At 44.9% G+C, this 16,631-nt stretch overlaps 1 protein-coding gene across 2 annotated transcripts in view; it reads right to left on the bottom strand.

Annotated features, from left to right (window-relative positions):
- Positions 1-2,606: 2,606 nt before the first annotated feature.
- ZNF451 (zinc finger protein 451) overlaps positions 2,607-16,631 on the bottom strand; it is a 1,463,718-nt gene continuing 1,449,693 nt past the window's right edge. For both annotated transcript variants that reach the window (XM_069606175.1, XM_069606176.1), the window contains one exon: positions 2,607-2,901. In XM_069606175.1, coding sequence (XP_069462276.1) covers positions 2,822-2,901 — 80 coding nt within the window. In that variant the 3' untranslated portion in view covers positions 2,607-2,821. The remainder of the gene's footprint in view (positions 2,902-16,631) is intronic.

The raw sequence follows: 16,631 nt of genomic DNA, 5'->3' as shown, positions 1-16,631 counted from the left end.
AAGTATACAATCCATACTAGTCTAAAAAGTGTGAATATGTGATTGGTTACTTATCAGGTGGGGCAACTAAGCCCTCCCCTAAAGATGACCACTATGAACGTCACTAAATGCATAACGTCCCATTGGTTTACATAACTATAGGACCCCTAATTACAGGGTCCTCTACAATTTTTGGCACTCTAACCTCTGTCAGTACTTTTCCACTTACGTCTAGCAGCATGCATGCTGGCCATGCAGGTGCTGGTGAGCTCTCTTTAACCATTGCTTCCCACCAATTAGCATATTAATCCATCATCAACTCAGTGGTCTACTGTCAATTAGGCTTTGAAGCTCGGCCTTGAGTGTTCCTAGCTCTGAGAAATTCAGGGAGTGAAAGCATTCTGCCCTCATGCGTAGGTGTGACCATCTCGTTCTTCCAACTTCATCCTTCCATGTGACTGGAGACGATGGAATCGAGCTTCTAGTGCATTTTAAATACTATTTTTTAATTGACCTCTGACATCTTCCTTGTTTTGTTCATATCTTCTGAACAGAAGTTCTGTTCTTTCACACGTTTTGCATCCAATCTCAGTTTACTCCAGTTTGATAAGACTTTGGCTCACCCAGCCTTGTCTGCGGAGATTCACTTTCATCGGTTCTGTGGCATAAGCTTCTTCACCTTGATCCCAAGATGTCACTTATCCTTGATACTTTCTTGATGCTTTATAGAATATCTGCATTCACTGGGCTCTACATCTCTTCTAGGTACGTCAGTTCAGCTCTGTGTGACGTTTACTCAGTGATGGTTGGTGACGTCACCACTCTTCCTTGTCGTTAATTTGCTCTGCTTCTTCAGGAATCTCATTTAAACAACCATCATATTTCCTCATATGCAAGTATGCATTGCATTGGTTTCCTCAATGGGAATCTTGCCTCCTTTTGGCCTTTGTCGTTTCAACTGCTCCGTGTATGTCACATACTCTGGTTTCCAACATACAGGCAATATAACTGCTCCGTGTATGTCACATACTCTGGTTTCCAACATACAGGCAATAGGGGCGGAAGGGTTGTGGTGGGGGTACTTGGCTCCTCCTCTACACTGGGTTCTTGCCGACGTTTGACAGCTCCGGGTAACTTTCCCTGGCCCGCGCTGGCTGTCAGTGGAGCACTCTCTGCTCGACATGCGCATCAGTGAAAACCTCACTCCGGAGCAAGATGCAGGACAAGGAGAGGTTCTCTCTCCTTTGGGATAGCCGGCCTCCAGAACACTTCCAGCTGAGTGTCCTCTGCATCTGCCTGGAACTCCATCACTTTCTCTGCACGTCGTCCCGCTAATGGCAATGCGGCGGCTCCAGCTTCTTCCTCCTGCTGCTGCTTCTCTTTCATGACCTGCACGTGAAAGGCCTTAGGTCCTACTAAGGTATGGGTCATTGAAACCACTAGACCCCTCGCTAGAGTTTTGCAACTCCTAATCCCTCTTCCTCGTCTCAGTACTAAGAGCATTATGAGACTTGCAAGTCCATAATTGTTTTTAGTCACTTTATCCTCAAGATCATCAATTTTGCAATGAGACATTAAGACTGAGATCATTAGGGAAATTGTTAATGGGGTACTTCCATTCTTCCTGACCCGAGTCCCCTCCCATGTCATCCTCCCGCAGAACACCGCCCCCAGGGTTAGGATCAGGTTGCAACTGCCTTTCCCTGGCCACATGAGAAGGGTTCCAGGCCAGGTTCTTTGGGATGATCACCTCTGATTGATCATAGCATCTAATAGCAGTGCCTGGTAAATGCCTAATACTTATACACAAGCCAAAACTGTGACAAACATAGTGCTTATAAATAAAGTGGCTGAAGGCCAGCCTTGTTAAGAAACGTATTATACCAGTAGTGCGTTTACAACTGGAATGAAGTCATTAACTCTCAGAACACTACTTCGAGAAAACACTGGCAGGCACTTCGAGTGCAAAGTTTGAGGGCAAGGCTTCATTAAAGCGAGCTCAAAGAGTTCCCGTGAGGTTGTATTTTGGGCGGGAAGCGGCAGGAACTGGGTGACAAAGGCCATAGGGATTAGCATGGCCATGGACAGTCAATGGGTGGGCAAATAACCAAACACTTAAAAGCTTGTTGTCCCTCCTTACATGCCATTTCTCCCTTTTGTACTTTAATGCAATAGTTTCGACTTATAGGTGGGCTCTAAAGCAACACCTAATAGCCCAATCTAAAAAATGGGCTATTTAGCGAAGCTTGCTTTCTCTGTATACTGAAATTGTGAATATATGTGTACGTTGCAACTGTAAAAAAGTTAAGTAAAAATGTAAAAGCCAGCTGTATAGTTAAGTGCCAGCTATTACATACCAATTAAAAGCCTCCATTACCCACATCCAATCCCTTTCATCTCAGACCATCCCTTTTCTGTGTACATTACTTCATGTTTCAGATGCTCGTCGTGCATGACGTTTTCTCTGTAAATCCCATTGGAGCTCTTCGGAGCGAAAGCTAAACAATATCAGATACTTACCAGTGTGTACAGGCGATCGCTATTCCAGTCGTGTACAGAAATGGTGGTTTCAGAAAAAGAAGAATTTATCAACATGTAGTTACAAATAATTTGTCCCCACACACACCTTTGCTTTAAAATATATTTATTAATTTGAATATATTGTACAATTTAGACTGACATCCATTACAATACATATAAACTACTGAAAACTACACAGAGTAGACAATTTTCTACGGTAGAGCCAGCACTCTTGACAAAAAAATATATTTTTACAAATCCCTTTCTTTTGGAGAATGTTCCCAAGAAGGTTAAATATCATGTTCTCCTCTAATGTGAAACTTTAGCCTTCATTCAAGCAAAACTGTTCAAATTGCTCTGCTTCAGCAAGACTTCTCCGGATGGCTTCTTCTATTTCTGCTGCTGTAAAACAAGTAAACAGTTTGAGTACACCTTGAACCAATCATTTTTTTTTTAAAGTAAATGTTTGCAATGCATGATTGAGGCATGGCTTTACGATGCAGAGATATAAACAAATGCTGTTAAAAGGGCACTCCCAAAGTTCTGCATATTTCGGCCACCTACTTACCGTGCAAAAAAGGAAGGGGGCTGTTTACATTGCAAGATTTAAGCAACAACTTGACTACATATTACATCAATTAAGAATTATCAGGATGGGGAGACTGAATCTGGAGGACAAGTTTCTTTTTCAAAATTGGGGGGTTTCCACGCAAGTTCGAGAAGGTATGTGGAAGGTGGGTGGGTTTGATAAGGGCGCGAGAGGGGGTGGGCAGGTTGATGAGACAGTTGTGAGGGGAGAAACAAAATACAATATTGGACACAAACTGTTGGCAAATCAGGACAGGAGGAGAGGAAAAAAGTGGTGGCAGGGAAGGTTGGGGCATGAGAAGTTGGTGTGACAGATATGATGTAAAATACACACACAAAATCAATGAAAGTAAGCTATAAAAACGAATGGTCATAAGCATTGGAACATAGCATGTGTGTGGTATACTAAATAATAAAATGCAAAAATTTAAAGGCAAATCAAACATTCATGAACTAGAATGATTGGTGTAGGTTGATTTCATAAATAAAAACACCACTCCAGATTCAGCTTAAAATGCAATTCTCATTCAGTGCCCTTAATTTTATTCAAAAACGAATGACCTTATTTGTGGTATACAGCGGTACTTTGGGGAACTATTAAGTGTCAATGGTATGCGACTATACACCCATACATTTCATATTCAGTCATACAAACAGTAATTGCATGTTGTTTCTTTAGTTTTGTCTCACGTGATACTTGAGCACCACCTGGTTAGGCCAAAAGATGGCACGTTATGTAATTAGGAGCAAATGCCATTACAAGATAGATACTGTGCTCAGGCATGTCACTTTCATGTTGCACTTTTAATATTGGCTGGGTCTAGTGTAAACCTTTTCGCAAAGAGTGCCAGCAGTTTTCCTTTCTCTTTTGTGCTCAATGGTAATTTAATGGTGCAGCGACTGGAGGGGGGTTATCTGTACTCCTGCCCTCTATATGGAAGAGTAGAAGCACAGAGCAACCCAGCCACGATTCTCTATTGTTGGTAGCAATGGACAGGCAATCAAGGTTTAAGCTCTCAGGAGGTGATGCAGCCTGGTTCTTTAGTACAGTGTAGTCCCCAAGGAAATTCCACACACTATGTTAGTGATAACACAGTTCTTTATTCAAATAAGGTTCAAGTTATACACACACACACAAACACTTTGTGCTCAGGCAATACTATAATTATAAAAGGAACAATTTCTATGTGGTACCAATTACTCTGACTCCATTAAAATGCACCAAATGGATGACAGTTTCAAATGGCATACAAATCAATAGCAAAAGGTATCAACCATAGACTTGGGAGGAAAACAAGTTGGTTAAACAATTGGCAGAGTACTTGTCTCGTTACCTAGACACAGTTCTGTGTGAGGATCCCTCCACCTGGGCAACCTGTAAATAAGATATATTGACAAGCCCAGTCCATATATTGTTTAGCAGAGTCTTATTTCCTTCTATAAATGTTCTACTACCCCAATGTAACTGGTTTAGCAGAGTTCGACGTCGGGCTGTCGACGGATCCTTCTTGAGTGATCTCCCTTTAAGGCAGGAGCCACGGATCTTCGAGATACCTTGAAGAAAAGGGTGAACATTGGCGTTGAGGCAGCAGCTTTGGTCCTGGCGGTGCTCGTCGACGTCCTGCGAAGATGAGGCGTGCGGTGCACCTCGGCGACAATAGTTGCCGCAAAGAGTCAATGAAGAATGTAGGCCCAAGCCAGGGCATCAGCGTTTGGCGTCGGCGAACGGGACTCGACCACGGCTGGCTTTCAGATCTTCGTCAGCGTTTGTGAGGACTTCGGGCGGCAGGAAAACCACCAGCGGATTCTCCTCGGTTTGACAGCGACCTTGACTTTCTCCGGCAGGACAAACCGGTTGACGGTGATGAGCAAGGGAGTCCTTGATTCGAATGTCTTAGGTAATGAAGCGTTGCGGCTCCGGTCGACATTGATGGTCGGCGGCGGCGATGGACTTTAATGTCCGGGCACTTCACTTCAGGTTCCTCAGTGGCCCCAGTCTCCAGTCGGCAGCCTTTCGATGACTGACTTCCAGGGAGCCTTGGTGATGGTTAGCCGGTGCATGATATTCCCTCGTAGCTCGGGAAGAGGTCTCCTAGCCAGGTCCTCTCTTGAATCAGTTCTTGGAGACACAACAGCTTTCGGATTCCTTTGAAGCTGGGCTTCAAGGTAAACATCAAGTTTCGACTTCAGCTTCTGAACAATTCCAGTAAGTGAGAGGTCCCCAGATATACTGTTTTGACTTAACACAGCTGAGCCAGGCTCAGGAAGCTAATCATTGAGAAGGGCATTCAGCAGGCAGGCAGCCAATCAGGCTCACAGTGCATTCAGGCCATTGTTCTCCACTAAGACACCCACAACAAGGAATGTGGATTGGGACAAGCACCCAGCCATTCTGCACTCCACACTGAATTCATACCAGTTTCGGGCAGGGCTGTCTCAGTCATTGCGTCACACACCAGAAACCAGACACCCATAACAGGAAATGTATATTGGTCACACCCCAAGGGTGTAACCACAACATAGTCATTGGGAAGGCTCCAGACAGTCTGGCCTGGACTTCCCCACAATACCATATATGGAACTTCCACCCAACAGCCAGCCAGGGGAAGGGGCAGAGTCAGGGCTTCCCAGGACTTTTGGAAAACAAGGTAACAGACAATAGAAAGCAAGAGGCCACAGGGGCCATCGTGTCTCCTATCAGGAATCAACTGATTCCAACGGAAGGGCCTGGGCATCCCCAAAATGGAGGATAAGCAGAGCAACTGTCAAAGTCAGCATAGAGCTGCCACCAGCCCATACCCTGCTCTGTGGGCCAAACACAGGTGCCCAAAAACATACACTAGGGGTACAGGGTTGTACCCCCACCCACGGGTACCATAAGGTATACCAAAGGTCTGTTCATCACAACCAAAAAGAGCAACAGCTGCACTGCCAGGTGTCCCACATGGACTCCTGTGCAGAAAATAACAGAATACATATGATAACAGGACTACAGGACAAGCACATGTAGGCCCTGTCCCTCCAATGCATTTCCAGCGTCACAAATGGCAGTAAGGACCTTTTAAAAAATGAAACAGAAGAGGCTAAGCAAGGAGTGAATCTTCAATCCCCATAAAGGAGGTTAACAAAAGTCTCCTGAAGGGATATCAGTTTTTTCACTGCTTTTTGAAGGGCCTTCCTGGTCCTGTTGGACAAAAAAATACTGTTTAAGTGACCAAAGAGAGTCTGCAAGAAAATTAAGAAAAATGTAGTTGTGCAGAGGGCTTCTCACCAACCCTCCCACCCGGGGTCTTCAAATAATTTGAAAGGAGCAGATGATGGCATTGGAGAGGAGAGTGCAAATGGTGTATGCTGGCAACGCCTGGAAATGTGGGCCTATACCTCACATGTGATAATGTTACCAAATCTATGACTGCATTAATGGGACATGCAAGTCTGTATTTAGCATACAATGAGGGCACTCACATGCTCACACTGCACGTGTATGACTACATACTGCCCATAAACCCATGCATCAGAATGCAATGCTCAAACGAAAACAAAAATGATTGGCGTTGCTGATGCCTGTTTTTGTTTTCTCTTTCGAGTCTGCAAATCCATCCCCCAAATTAACTTGGTAAAGAACAGTGAAGGATTAATTTCTTTGGTTAATGTTAAACAGGGGCGCAATCGGGTCATCCACCAGTTCTAATCCCATAACCACATTAAACCTACTCTCTTCTACTCCAATGGAATTTTTAAGATTAGAACTGGGGCTAGTCTCACTGGGCGGCCAGGTCGTAAGAAAGCGGGGTGAATTGTATATTAAAATAGAGAACTGCTCCAAAGTGCCTATTGTTGTATGAGCTGGGGGTAAATTGTGGTATGGAGCCTATAACCAGAGGCAGCCGTTTCAAAGGTTTACATTTGGCAACTTGAAAAAAATATATTGCCATTTTTAAATAAAACATTAACCTACCCCAATCCCCCCCCCCCCCCAGGGGGAGAGTCGCAATGTCATTTCTTTCAATTTGCAGGCAATCATTGATCATTCTTATTTACATAATATTCAATGTTCTTAAATTATGAGGACACTATTGCTTTATAAAGTCTCCTTTGAGAAAGTCCAAGACCATCGCCCAGTCACGCTGGAATCATAGTCCCCTTGCAGATTATACATCATCCTCTCCATTGCCATGAACCCCCAAAGTTTAAACATCCAATTCCTTATAGTTGGTGGCCGCTTCTGTTTCCAGTTACTTGCCATCACCAACCATGCCGCTATAACTATCAACATAAAGGCTTTACTATGTGACTTATTGGGCAAGTGGTATCTGGGTTGTGACCTACCCCTAGAATTTCTCCAAACTCGGGCATTCCCATCAGATATGTCTCCATTCCCTTCAATCCCCTTAATGCCACAACCCCTCCAGCACTTATCCACAGTTAAAAGAAACATTTGCATATACTCTTTCAAGGGTATAATGCCATTGGACCATTATCTTATACCACGCTTCCCTGACCTGGATCGACCATGTCAGTTTGGGAATATTTGTCCATACATGTTTCCAGTGCTCCCTCGGGAGGCCCATCCCCAATGTCTCTTCCCACTTATGCATATATCCCCAGACCTGTCCCAATTCCTTTCCATCAAGATCGAATATAACCATGACACCATCTGTCTATTACTCGTATGTGTGGTGATACATTTTTCAAACGCTGTGAGCTCTCTCCCCACCACCGCTTTACCCCCGAACATGCTATTCAAGGTCATAGTTGGTAGTACTCCTGCCCATCTTTCTCCGACAGACCCACAAATCGTTTGCATTTCTCAAATGTACAGATATCCCCTCCCTGCATCATGTCTCATAGCTTTGCGTACCCCGCTTTCCGCCGCTGCCTAAACACTCCCTGTACCATCCCTGGGCGATATTGAGGGTTTCCAAATAGGGTAAACGCGGTTGGGTGTGTAGATAGATTACCCTTTTCTATTAATCGGTCCCATATATCACAAACCACTGCCAATACCTGGCTGTCCTGTGTGTTCTGAGGCATGTCTTGTCTATGTAGCCAGAGGGCCCCTTTCAAATGACACCCCGCTACCGCCCTATCCATCCTTGTCCAGGGTTTCAAAATATCTCCCATAAACCATTCGCTGAGTACCCGCAACTGTGCCGCCTCACAGTACTTCACAAAATGTTGGCAAACCCATCCCCCCACCATCTCTCATGCCATTAGCGTACGCAATGCCACTCTCTGGGTTTTATTTCGCCATAGAAATCCCGTAACTACTCTATGCTGCGCCACAAAGAATAACTGTGGAACTGGTATCGGGAGAGCCTGGAAATTGTAAAGTAATCTCGGGAGAGTCACCATTTTAATAGTAGATACCCTTACTAACCATGAGATACGAAGCCGGGTCCATTTCCCCAAATCTTCCTTTACCTTTTAAATCACTGGCAGGTAGTTGCTATCGAACATCTGCAAAACCACCTTAGTTATATTAACCCGAAAGTATCTAATGCAGCTGTCTGCCACTGCAAACAGAGAGTAGGAAGGTAAAGCCTCCTTCTGCGCTGTAGAAAGGGCCAAGTCTGCTAATTCCACCACCAGTGCCGGTATTGACAGTTCGGGGTGTATCAATGTTATTAGCATATCATCTGCGAAAGCCGCTCTCTTATGCTCCTTCCCTCCAAAAGCGATACCCCATATTTCCTGCCTCGATCTAAGTTTAAGCAAAAATTGCTCCAAATATATAGCATATAGAAGTGGCGACTATGGGCATCCTTGCCTCATTCCCTGACATAGTTCGATACTATGGAACATTTGCTTATTAAGCGACAGACTTATTCTAGGAGCTTGATAGTTTGTCCGTACCATCTGGATACATTTTGATGCCATTCCCATCTATTCCGTTGCTGCATATAAAAAAAGGCCACTCCACCCGATCAAATGCCTTTTCAGCATCTAGCGACACTAACATTGATGGAATCTGTTAAGAATTGACTTTCTCTATTAAGTGGCTAACTCTCCTGATTTCATAAGAGGTCTGTCTCCCCATAATGAACCCTGTATGGTCAGTATTTATCAAATTGGAAGAAGATTATTTGCCCATTGATTTGACTTTTGCATCTGTGTGCTGCTGCCACCCTGCAACATGGGGTAGGCACCATGTATTTGCCTATTGCTGGACTTTTGCACCTGTGTGCTGCTGCCGCCCTGCTACAATGGGTAGGCACCATGTATTTGCCCACTGATTTGACTTTACATCTGTGTGTTACTGACGCCTTGTAACTTGGTGGCCAAACTTAATGGATGTGATCACCTTGTACCTTTTCTTTGCACTTTGCGTATGATGTTTTACCTTTGCATGTTCCACAATGTTGTAATGCACCTCTTACGCTTCCTTTTTCTGTAACCTGAAGCACTGAAACTACATTTATGCGCCTAGACACCTCAGGGTTTTGCGCGCTATATAAATAAACAAGGGGTGCCAATCTCACTGCCAGAATACCTGTATATAATTTTGCATCAATGTTCATCAGTGCAATGGGTCTATATGACCCACATTTCGTGAAGTCTTTACCTGGTTTAGCAAACACCACCACTCACCTCTGTCATAGTCGGTGTTACCCCCACTAGCGTTGAATAATTCTGCCAATTTTGGAATCAATTGCCTTGCACATTTTATTCAATGGCAATGCCTTAATAGCTGCTTCCACCGCCTCCTCCCTAATATCTCCGTCCAGCTCTTCTTGCTCTCTAGCTGTTATTTATGGGACAGATATATCTGAGAAGTACTGATATATCTACCGAGGATTGGATTGTTCTGACGTATTAAGTGATTCATAAAATTGTGCAAAAGGCTCTGTTATAGTCACTGATTCGGTTACGCTTTATCCATCGGGCCGAGCAATATGCTGGATCGTCCTAGCTGTCTCTGATCCCTTCAACTGCCGAGCTAATAGCTTATACACTTTGTCAGCACGGACATAGTATCTCTGTTTGGTCATCAAAAGCGATCTCTGCCCTATGGGTCTGCAGTAAATCTATTGGCTATGTAGTTCCTTTAAACATTTATGTAGGGCCCTCGATCCACATTCCACTATAGCCTGTTGGGTATCACGTAATTGAGCTTCCAAGTCCCTTTTCATTTTTGCCCTTTGTTTCTCCCGCCGAGATTGCAATGCTATAAATTCCCCCTTATCACTGCCTTAAAGGCTTCCCAGGTCCCCTCTTGCGATCTATCGTTGACCGGGAAATATCCATCAAGCTTTTCCCTAATCAACTGTACCGCCGCTACATCTTTCAGCAATTCAGCTGGAAACATCCAAGCCCACAACCCCAACAGCGGCCCCATATCCCCAACCGCCGTCAATAATGGGGCATGATTGGATAAGAATATGGACACCGAATATATTTCCCTTACCACTCCCATTAACTCTGCTGTTAACCACATATAATCCATTCTAGACAGAGATTGGTATATATGCAAGAAGCACGTGTATCCCCTTGCGTCACCTCTCCTAGTCCGCCAAATGTCACATAGTGTTAAATCTTCAAAGCCTTACTTTAACGCCAGTGAGGGGAGTTCTGTTCCCTTCCCCGCACCTCCACTTCTATATATATGGGGGTACGCCAAATTAAATTCACCCGTGAACATAAAATCTCCTACTGCAAAACCCTCCAACCTAGCTACCACCTCTTTTAGGAACCCAACATGCCCAGTGTTAGGCGCATATACCGTTGCCAAAGTGATTTGGCTATATTCCAGTTGTAATAGCAGAAACAAATATCTCCCCTCTGTATCTAGCTGGGACCGCACACTCGTAGCCTTGAGTGAATCTTTAAGTCCCATCAAAACCCCCAAGGTCTTTCCTTTCACGTTGGTTTGAAATATTCTAGAATAAATGTGCCATTTCAGCGCAGACCTATCTGCCCTCTTAATATTCGTCTCCTGTAGCATAATAAAATCCACATTCTCCTTCATTAAAGCTTCCACCTGTTTACGCTTCACTGGGGAATTTAACCCCCTTACATTATAAGACAACCCTGAATGCGATGTATAGTTAAATTGTTCTGTGCTGCGCTTACTTCGCTCTCCACCGCCCTGCTGTGTCAATTTCTCCACTCCCTCTGCCCCATCCCCAACTTCACCACGCTAATACCCTTTCGCCCCCAACTAACCATCTCAGGACCACGCCAAGGATCCTATGATACCCTCGGGGACCATCCCCAAAGCTTTGGCCTTGAAAACTACCTGAGGTAACCCGCTCTGGGAAGTTTCCTAACACCTGCCTCAGATTCCAAAACCTTATCCACCAGCCCTCCGCTCAGGGCTTAACCTCCCATATCCAACCCTGCATTGTCTACCCCCCTCCCTCTCCACTTCAGCTGAGCTTTGTACTCACAACTTCCTATGAGACACTGTCCATTCCCCCCTGCGGCCCTCCCCCTTGACCTCTCCCGAGTGGACCTTTCAATTTTGCTCCCCTGCCTCCCCTCTTCACCTGCACAGTGGACCAGTCCCATTGTCGCATCCCCCGTTGGGAGGAGGGCCTCGATCGTCTCTCTCCATGCCCTTCTTCCTCCATGTTCAGCAGCACCAGACCCTCCGCACATGATGTTATTCAATGCTGTACTCCCTCCAGGTTGAAAAGTAATCCAAGTGGAAATGTCCAATTGTATGGGATCTGTTTAGCTATCAGAGCTCGTGTCGCCTGGCCGATATCTCTTCACTTTTGTCATGTTACCAGCGCCAGGTCCTGAAACAGCTGGACCTGTGTCCCATTCACCGAGATATTCCCTTCGACGCTTGCTGCACGCAAAATGTTCTCTTTTACACCATATGAAGTTAGGGAAACTAGTACGTCTCTTGGTCTTGCTCCCGATTCCCTTCTCCTAGGTCCCACTCTATGGACTCAGTCAATTCCTATGTCCTCCGGTTGCACGTCTGTCAGTAAGTTTCCAAAGCATTGTTGAATTGTACCATTCAGGTCACTATACAGTATTGTCTCACTTAAGTCCTTCACCCGGATGTTAGACCTCTGTGCAATTCCAATTTGTGTGAGACTCTAGCCAAGTGATCTAGCAGTTCGCTATTCTGCTGTACCTCACCCGACATCTCCGCCAGACCCTGTTCAGTGACATCCACCCTTTCGCTCCGTTCTTTAACTTCCCCTTTAACTTCCGTCAGGGAGTTTCTCAGCTTCTCGCAGTGAAGGAAATTGTTCCTTGAAAATTAATTGTGATTCTTCCGTCCATATTGCTAAGACATTCCGTAAGATCTTCCTTACGGAAAGCCAGCTCTCCCTTCTCCAGGCCGTTCCCTTTTTCTTCCCACACTGCTCCAATTGTCCTTCTTGCGCAGATTGGGGTTGATTTCTTCCTTCCGGGGTGTCTTTTTCTTTAGGCTTTGGCATCTGGAAGGCGTCTCTCCACTTATTTGTTATATGTGTTACCCAATTGCTAGTGGGAGGGGGCGACCACCCACCCGGTGTATAGGCCTCTCCTCAACTTCCCGATTTCTTAATTATATGTTTCTCTAATTCACATATGCACCACTCCCTGTGTACTCCCATTCCACCGGTGGTTCTTTATCCTTACACCACTTTCCATTCTTCCTGTTTTTTTTTTTCCTTGAGGGGCACCCCCAAGTATCAAGCCTCAAAGGTTCGCTCAAAGGTTCGCCAAGCTGCAGCCCCTTTTATGCTACCACCAGGGCTCTCAAGCGCTCACCCTCCAGCAACCTTCACTCGCCAGGAGAGTATATGTCTCATTCAGCGGGGTGTGTTTCCAACTCTACTTCACCTCCAATAGTCACTTTTCCCTTTCCGACAAGTTTGCCCAGTCCTCAGCTGGCCCCCCCCCCCCCCCACCTGCTGCTATTAGTCAATGGTGTGCCTTACGGGGGCTGTCAACATAACTTGAGCAACTGCAGTTAGCTCCACTCATCCCCCACCTTACCAGAGGCTTTATTCCTTCCATGGACCGTCTGGGGCTGTGTGCCTCACTTCGAAGCCACATAAATGTTGGGGCCGCCTCCACATGCCACATTGCTTCTCACACCACGCTGTTTTGCAAAGTACCACTCACCTTCACCCTTGATCGGCTCCTCTGCCGGCCCCATGTGTCGCCAATGCCCTATGCCTCTATCCAGCAAGATCTTTGCTCATTCGGTGGTGGAGGGGGGTGGGGGCAAGCCCCACCATAGGTGGTCTGCTGCCTCAGCGCTTCTATATTAAGTTTTCACTGGCGCCCAGCCCGCCTCCGGGGGTTGGAAAGGAAAGCTTGCTTATTTGGCCCGGAGCAGAGGACTGCATGTCCCTACTCACTGGCAGCCATCTTGGAATCTAAATTTTGCAACTTTGAAATCTATAAATTGGAAGCTTGTCTCGGGATGATAGCTCAGCAGTAACATGCTCACCTTCGAAGCAAGACGACACGGAGCACCACAGGTTCGATCCCCGGATCTGCGCTTAGAAACCTCTGGGTATTAAGCACGTTATAAATACCCTATCATATCATATATCATAAGCCTCATTTTGATTCTTAAAGTATATATGAAGTGGTCTAAGAGTCCTTTAAGAGAGAGTATGTCCTTTGGGACTGGAACAACAACTACGACCACATATCAAAGTTACAGAATTATAAATGTGTGTCAAACGTGGTTCATTTTTTAACCTCAGCCTCAAAATTACATGCTCCAAAGCCTGAACACAGCGATACACAATTTGACGTTGCAACTGCACATAAACCAGTTACCTCTCTTTACAGTCTTTTGATCACAAATGAAACTGGCCCCCCGAGTTCAGATATTGTCGAATCTGTAAAATAACCCACCGATTGGAAACTGGAAAATAGTTATTTACGGAATATGGTAAACTAGGACCTGCATATATGCACACCTTTAAAGGATTAGTGAGAAAGTACGATTCAATAAAACCTGATGATTTTTGGAACTATTGTCTGAACTATGGGTCCGTATCAGTTCACATCGCACTTTATCGTGTCTGGCTGCAGATTGAAAAACAACTAAAACCAGAAATAAAGAAATGGATGGGAGGTACTCAGTAACTTGTACCTAGGATAGACATTTGTAAGTTGGCACGTTTGTTTGCACACCATGATCACTGGGTCCCCTGACTGATCATTTATGGGAAGTACCTGGCAATTCGTACCTAGGCCAGATATCTGTTTACTTGCAGATTAGCACATTATATGATGGTGGGGTCTTTCTGATCGTGACTGTTGCCGTGCCTATCGTTGCCCACTTTACTTCATTCTCACTCTCCTCCTTTGGACCATATTCTTTGTATCTGATAATGATAATTTATTAGCGACAAAGTGAAACGTATATGGATATAATGGTAATTACTGCTATTCTAACAGTTGCACAACTTGTAAATATGTTCGATATGTAATTCTTATTTCTATTGACTTGTCCGTCAATTTGTAAAAAGTAATTATTGACTAAAATACAATAAAGAATCATTAGTATTACTAATCCCATAACCATTGGGTAGCACACAGCTCCAGCTTTCATTGCACCTCAAACCTAAATATATGCAGCCCACTTTGGCAGCAGAGGTTTTGGACTGTTTATGCACCAAACAGTTCTGCTACTCCGCTTCAGTTATTCTACTGAACAGCTTCTTTGTTTATCCAGATTTGCTAACCAGCCCGTATCACTTTGCCCCACTCGTTTGCCTCCATCTTCTAATCCCTTCTCCATGCCGTGCTCCGTTTTTCAACTTCTTCCACTGCCACTTTGCCTGGACCCTTCTTTACAAACTCCCTACAATCCCTTGTCTGTCCTCTGCCTTTTCCCCCGTTTCAATACATATGTGCCCTCCACTATCAGCACCACCGGTCTCTATGACAAACCAGCCTGTTGTACTTCCACCTCAGTCCTCCCCGGTCCACAACACACCACCTCTCTTCATCATGTCCCAGTGAGAAACTAGATTGGCGGTGTACTTGTTAAAATCAAATTGAGAGCGGAAAAGTAGCAAAGGGTTTGTATCATCCAATTTTAATACCAATTTGGATTGAACTTTGACTGTAAAGATGTTTTTTTTATCCTAGTAAAACCAAAATACCACCTTTAGTTGTATATGGTGTTGAATGTCTCTATAAAAGATGGATTATGAAGCTTGTTAAAACTGAGAGCAGAGTGTGGAAGTCCATGTTGAGTTTATGTCAAGCAACTGCTAGTCAAGCCATAAAGCTAGAATTACATTTGGTAAGCTTAAGATATAAAGTGTTATCAGATGTTGAGGCAGCTAAACAAATCATGCCTTTGGACTTTGAGATATTTAGTATATAATTACTTGATTAGGAACCATACGACAAATACGATCTCTTTAAGGTACAATTAAACTTGCCTTAAATGGGAATAAAACAAAAAATATGTAGTACAGATTTTACATGTCAGATATAAAATATCTGTAGAGATGGAAGCTTTAAATCGGATATTATTCATTTTTGTAAATCAAAGTATTTGGGGGGTGCGAGGTCAGTCAGGCGGTAAAGTAGTGGATTTGTATGATGTTCGAGTACAAAGGTTTTATTTGAGTTTTAAGTACATTAATGAAGAGGTTGGAGCTTGGGTAAAACTTCCACATGAGAGAATCTGCCCGCTATGTGAATTGGCTATACATGAGGATCTTATTCATGTTTTGTGTTTAAGTCCTGCGCCAATTACTATTCAAAGGAAATTTGAGACTTATTTCAAAATTATGGAGTAAAACATATCCAAGCTGCGATAGACCTTTCACACCTAGCTCCTGAAAATTTTACATGATTTGAACTCATGACTATTTAGGGAATTTGATCAAATGAAGGATGAACTTAATAGAGACATTTGAAATGTATGTTTTTGAAACTTGGTTTGGATGTACATTATTTACTATTAATACCCGGCGAGAGTCGAGTAGAATGCAACACGCATTCTGATTGGCTCTCGCCGGGTCCTTACCCGGCCGAGAATCCTTCGATTCTCGGCCGGGATTTCAGCCGCCTTGTCCTCGGCGGGGGGCGTGGCAGCCCCTCAGCCAATGAGGAGGCTGGAAGCGGGGTCATCCCCGCTCCGAGCCTCCCCGCGACTGAGAGGTTGCCTTCGCCCCCGCCGGGGACTTGGGTAAGGCTTTTTTTTTCCCTTTCCTCCCACCTAATGTCATGATGCCCGCTCCCGGGGAGCCGGTTCAAGCCCTGCGTCCCCGAAAGCGGACATCCAGTCCCCAAGAAAGGACCCAGCAACCCCATATAGGGGCCCTTTGGACAGTGTCCTGGCGCCTATGGCGCCAGGCTCATAAAAGACATCAGTCCTGGCGCCATAGGCGCCAGGCTCATTATGGGAGTGCTTGGGTGCACTTACCTGATGCAGACCATGCTGCAGGATCCCGGCCTCCTTGAGGCCTGAAAGGAACTACTTTACCTGTGGGACTAATTTACCATCCGGGCGTGGTCGGGGAAGGATACATACCTGATTGGAGGAAGGATACATACCTGGAATTTCTTCCAAGGCTATTTAAACCCCACCCGAACAGCCACACGTGCTTCGC

This window comes from Ambystoma mexicanum, chromosome 4p, assembly GCF_040938575.1.
Source record: "Ambystoma mexicanum isolate Mex_15411 chromosome 4p, UKY_AmexF1_1, whole genome shotgun sequence".
Classification (NCBI taxonomy): domain Eukaryota; kingdom Metazoa; phylum Chordata; class Amphibia; order Caudata; family Ambystomatidae; genus Ambystoma; species Ambystoma mexicanum.
Note: the sequence above shows the minus strand (reverse complement) of the source record. Positions and strands in the feature narration are given on the sequence as shown.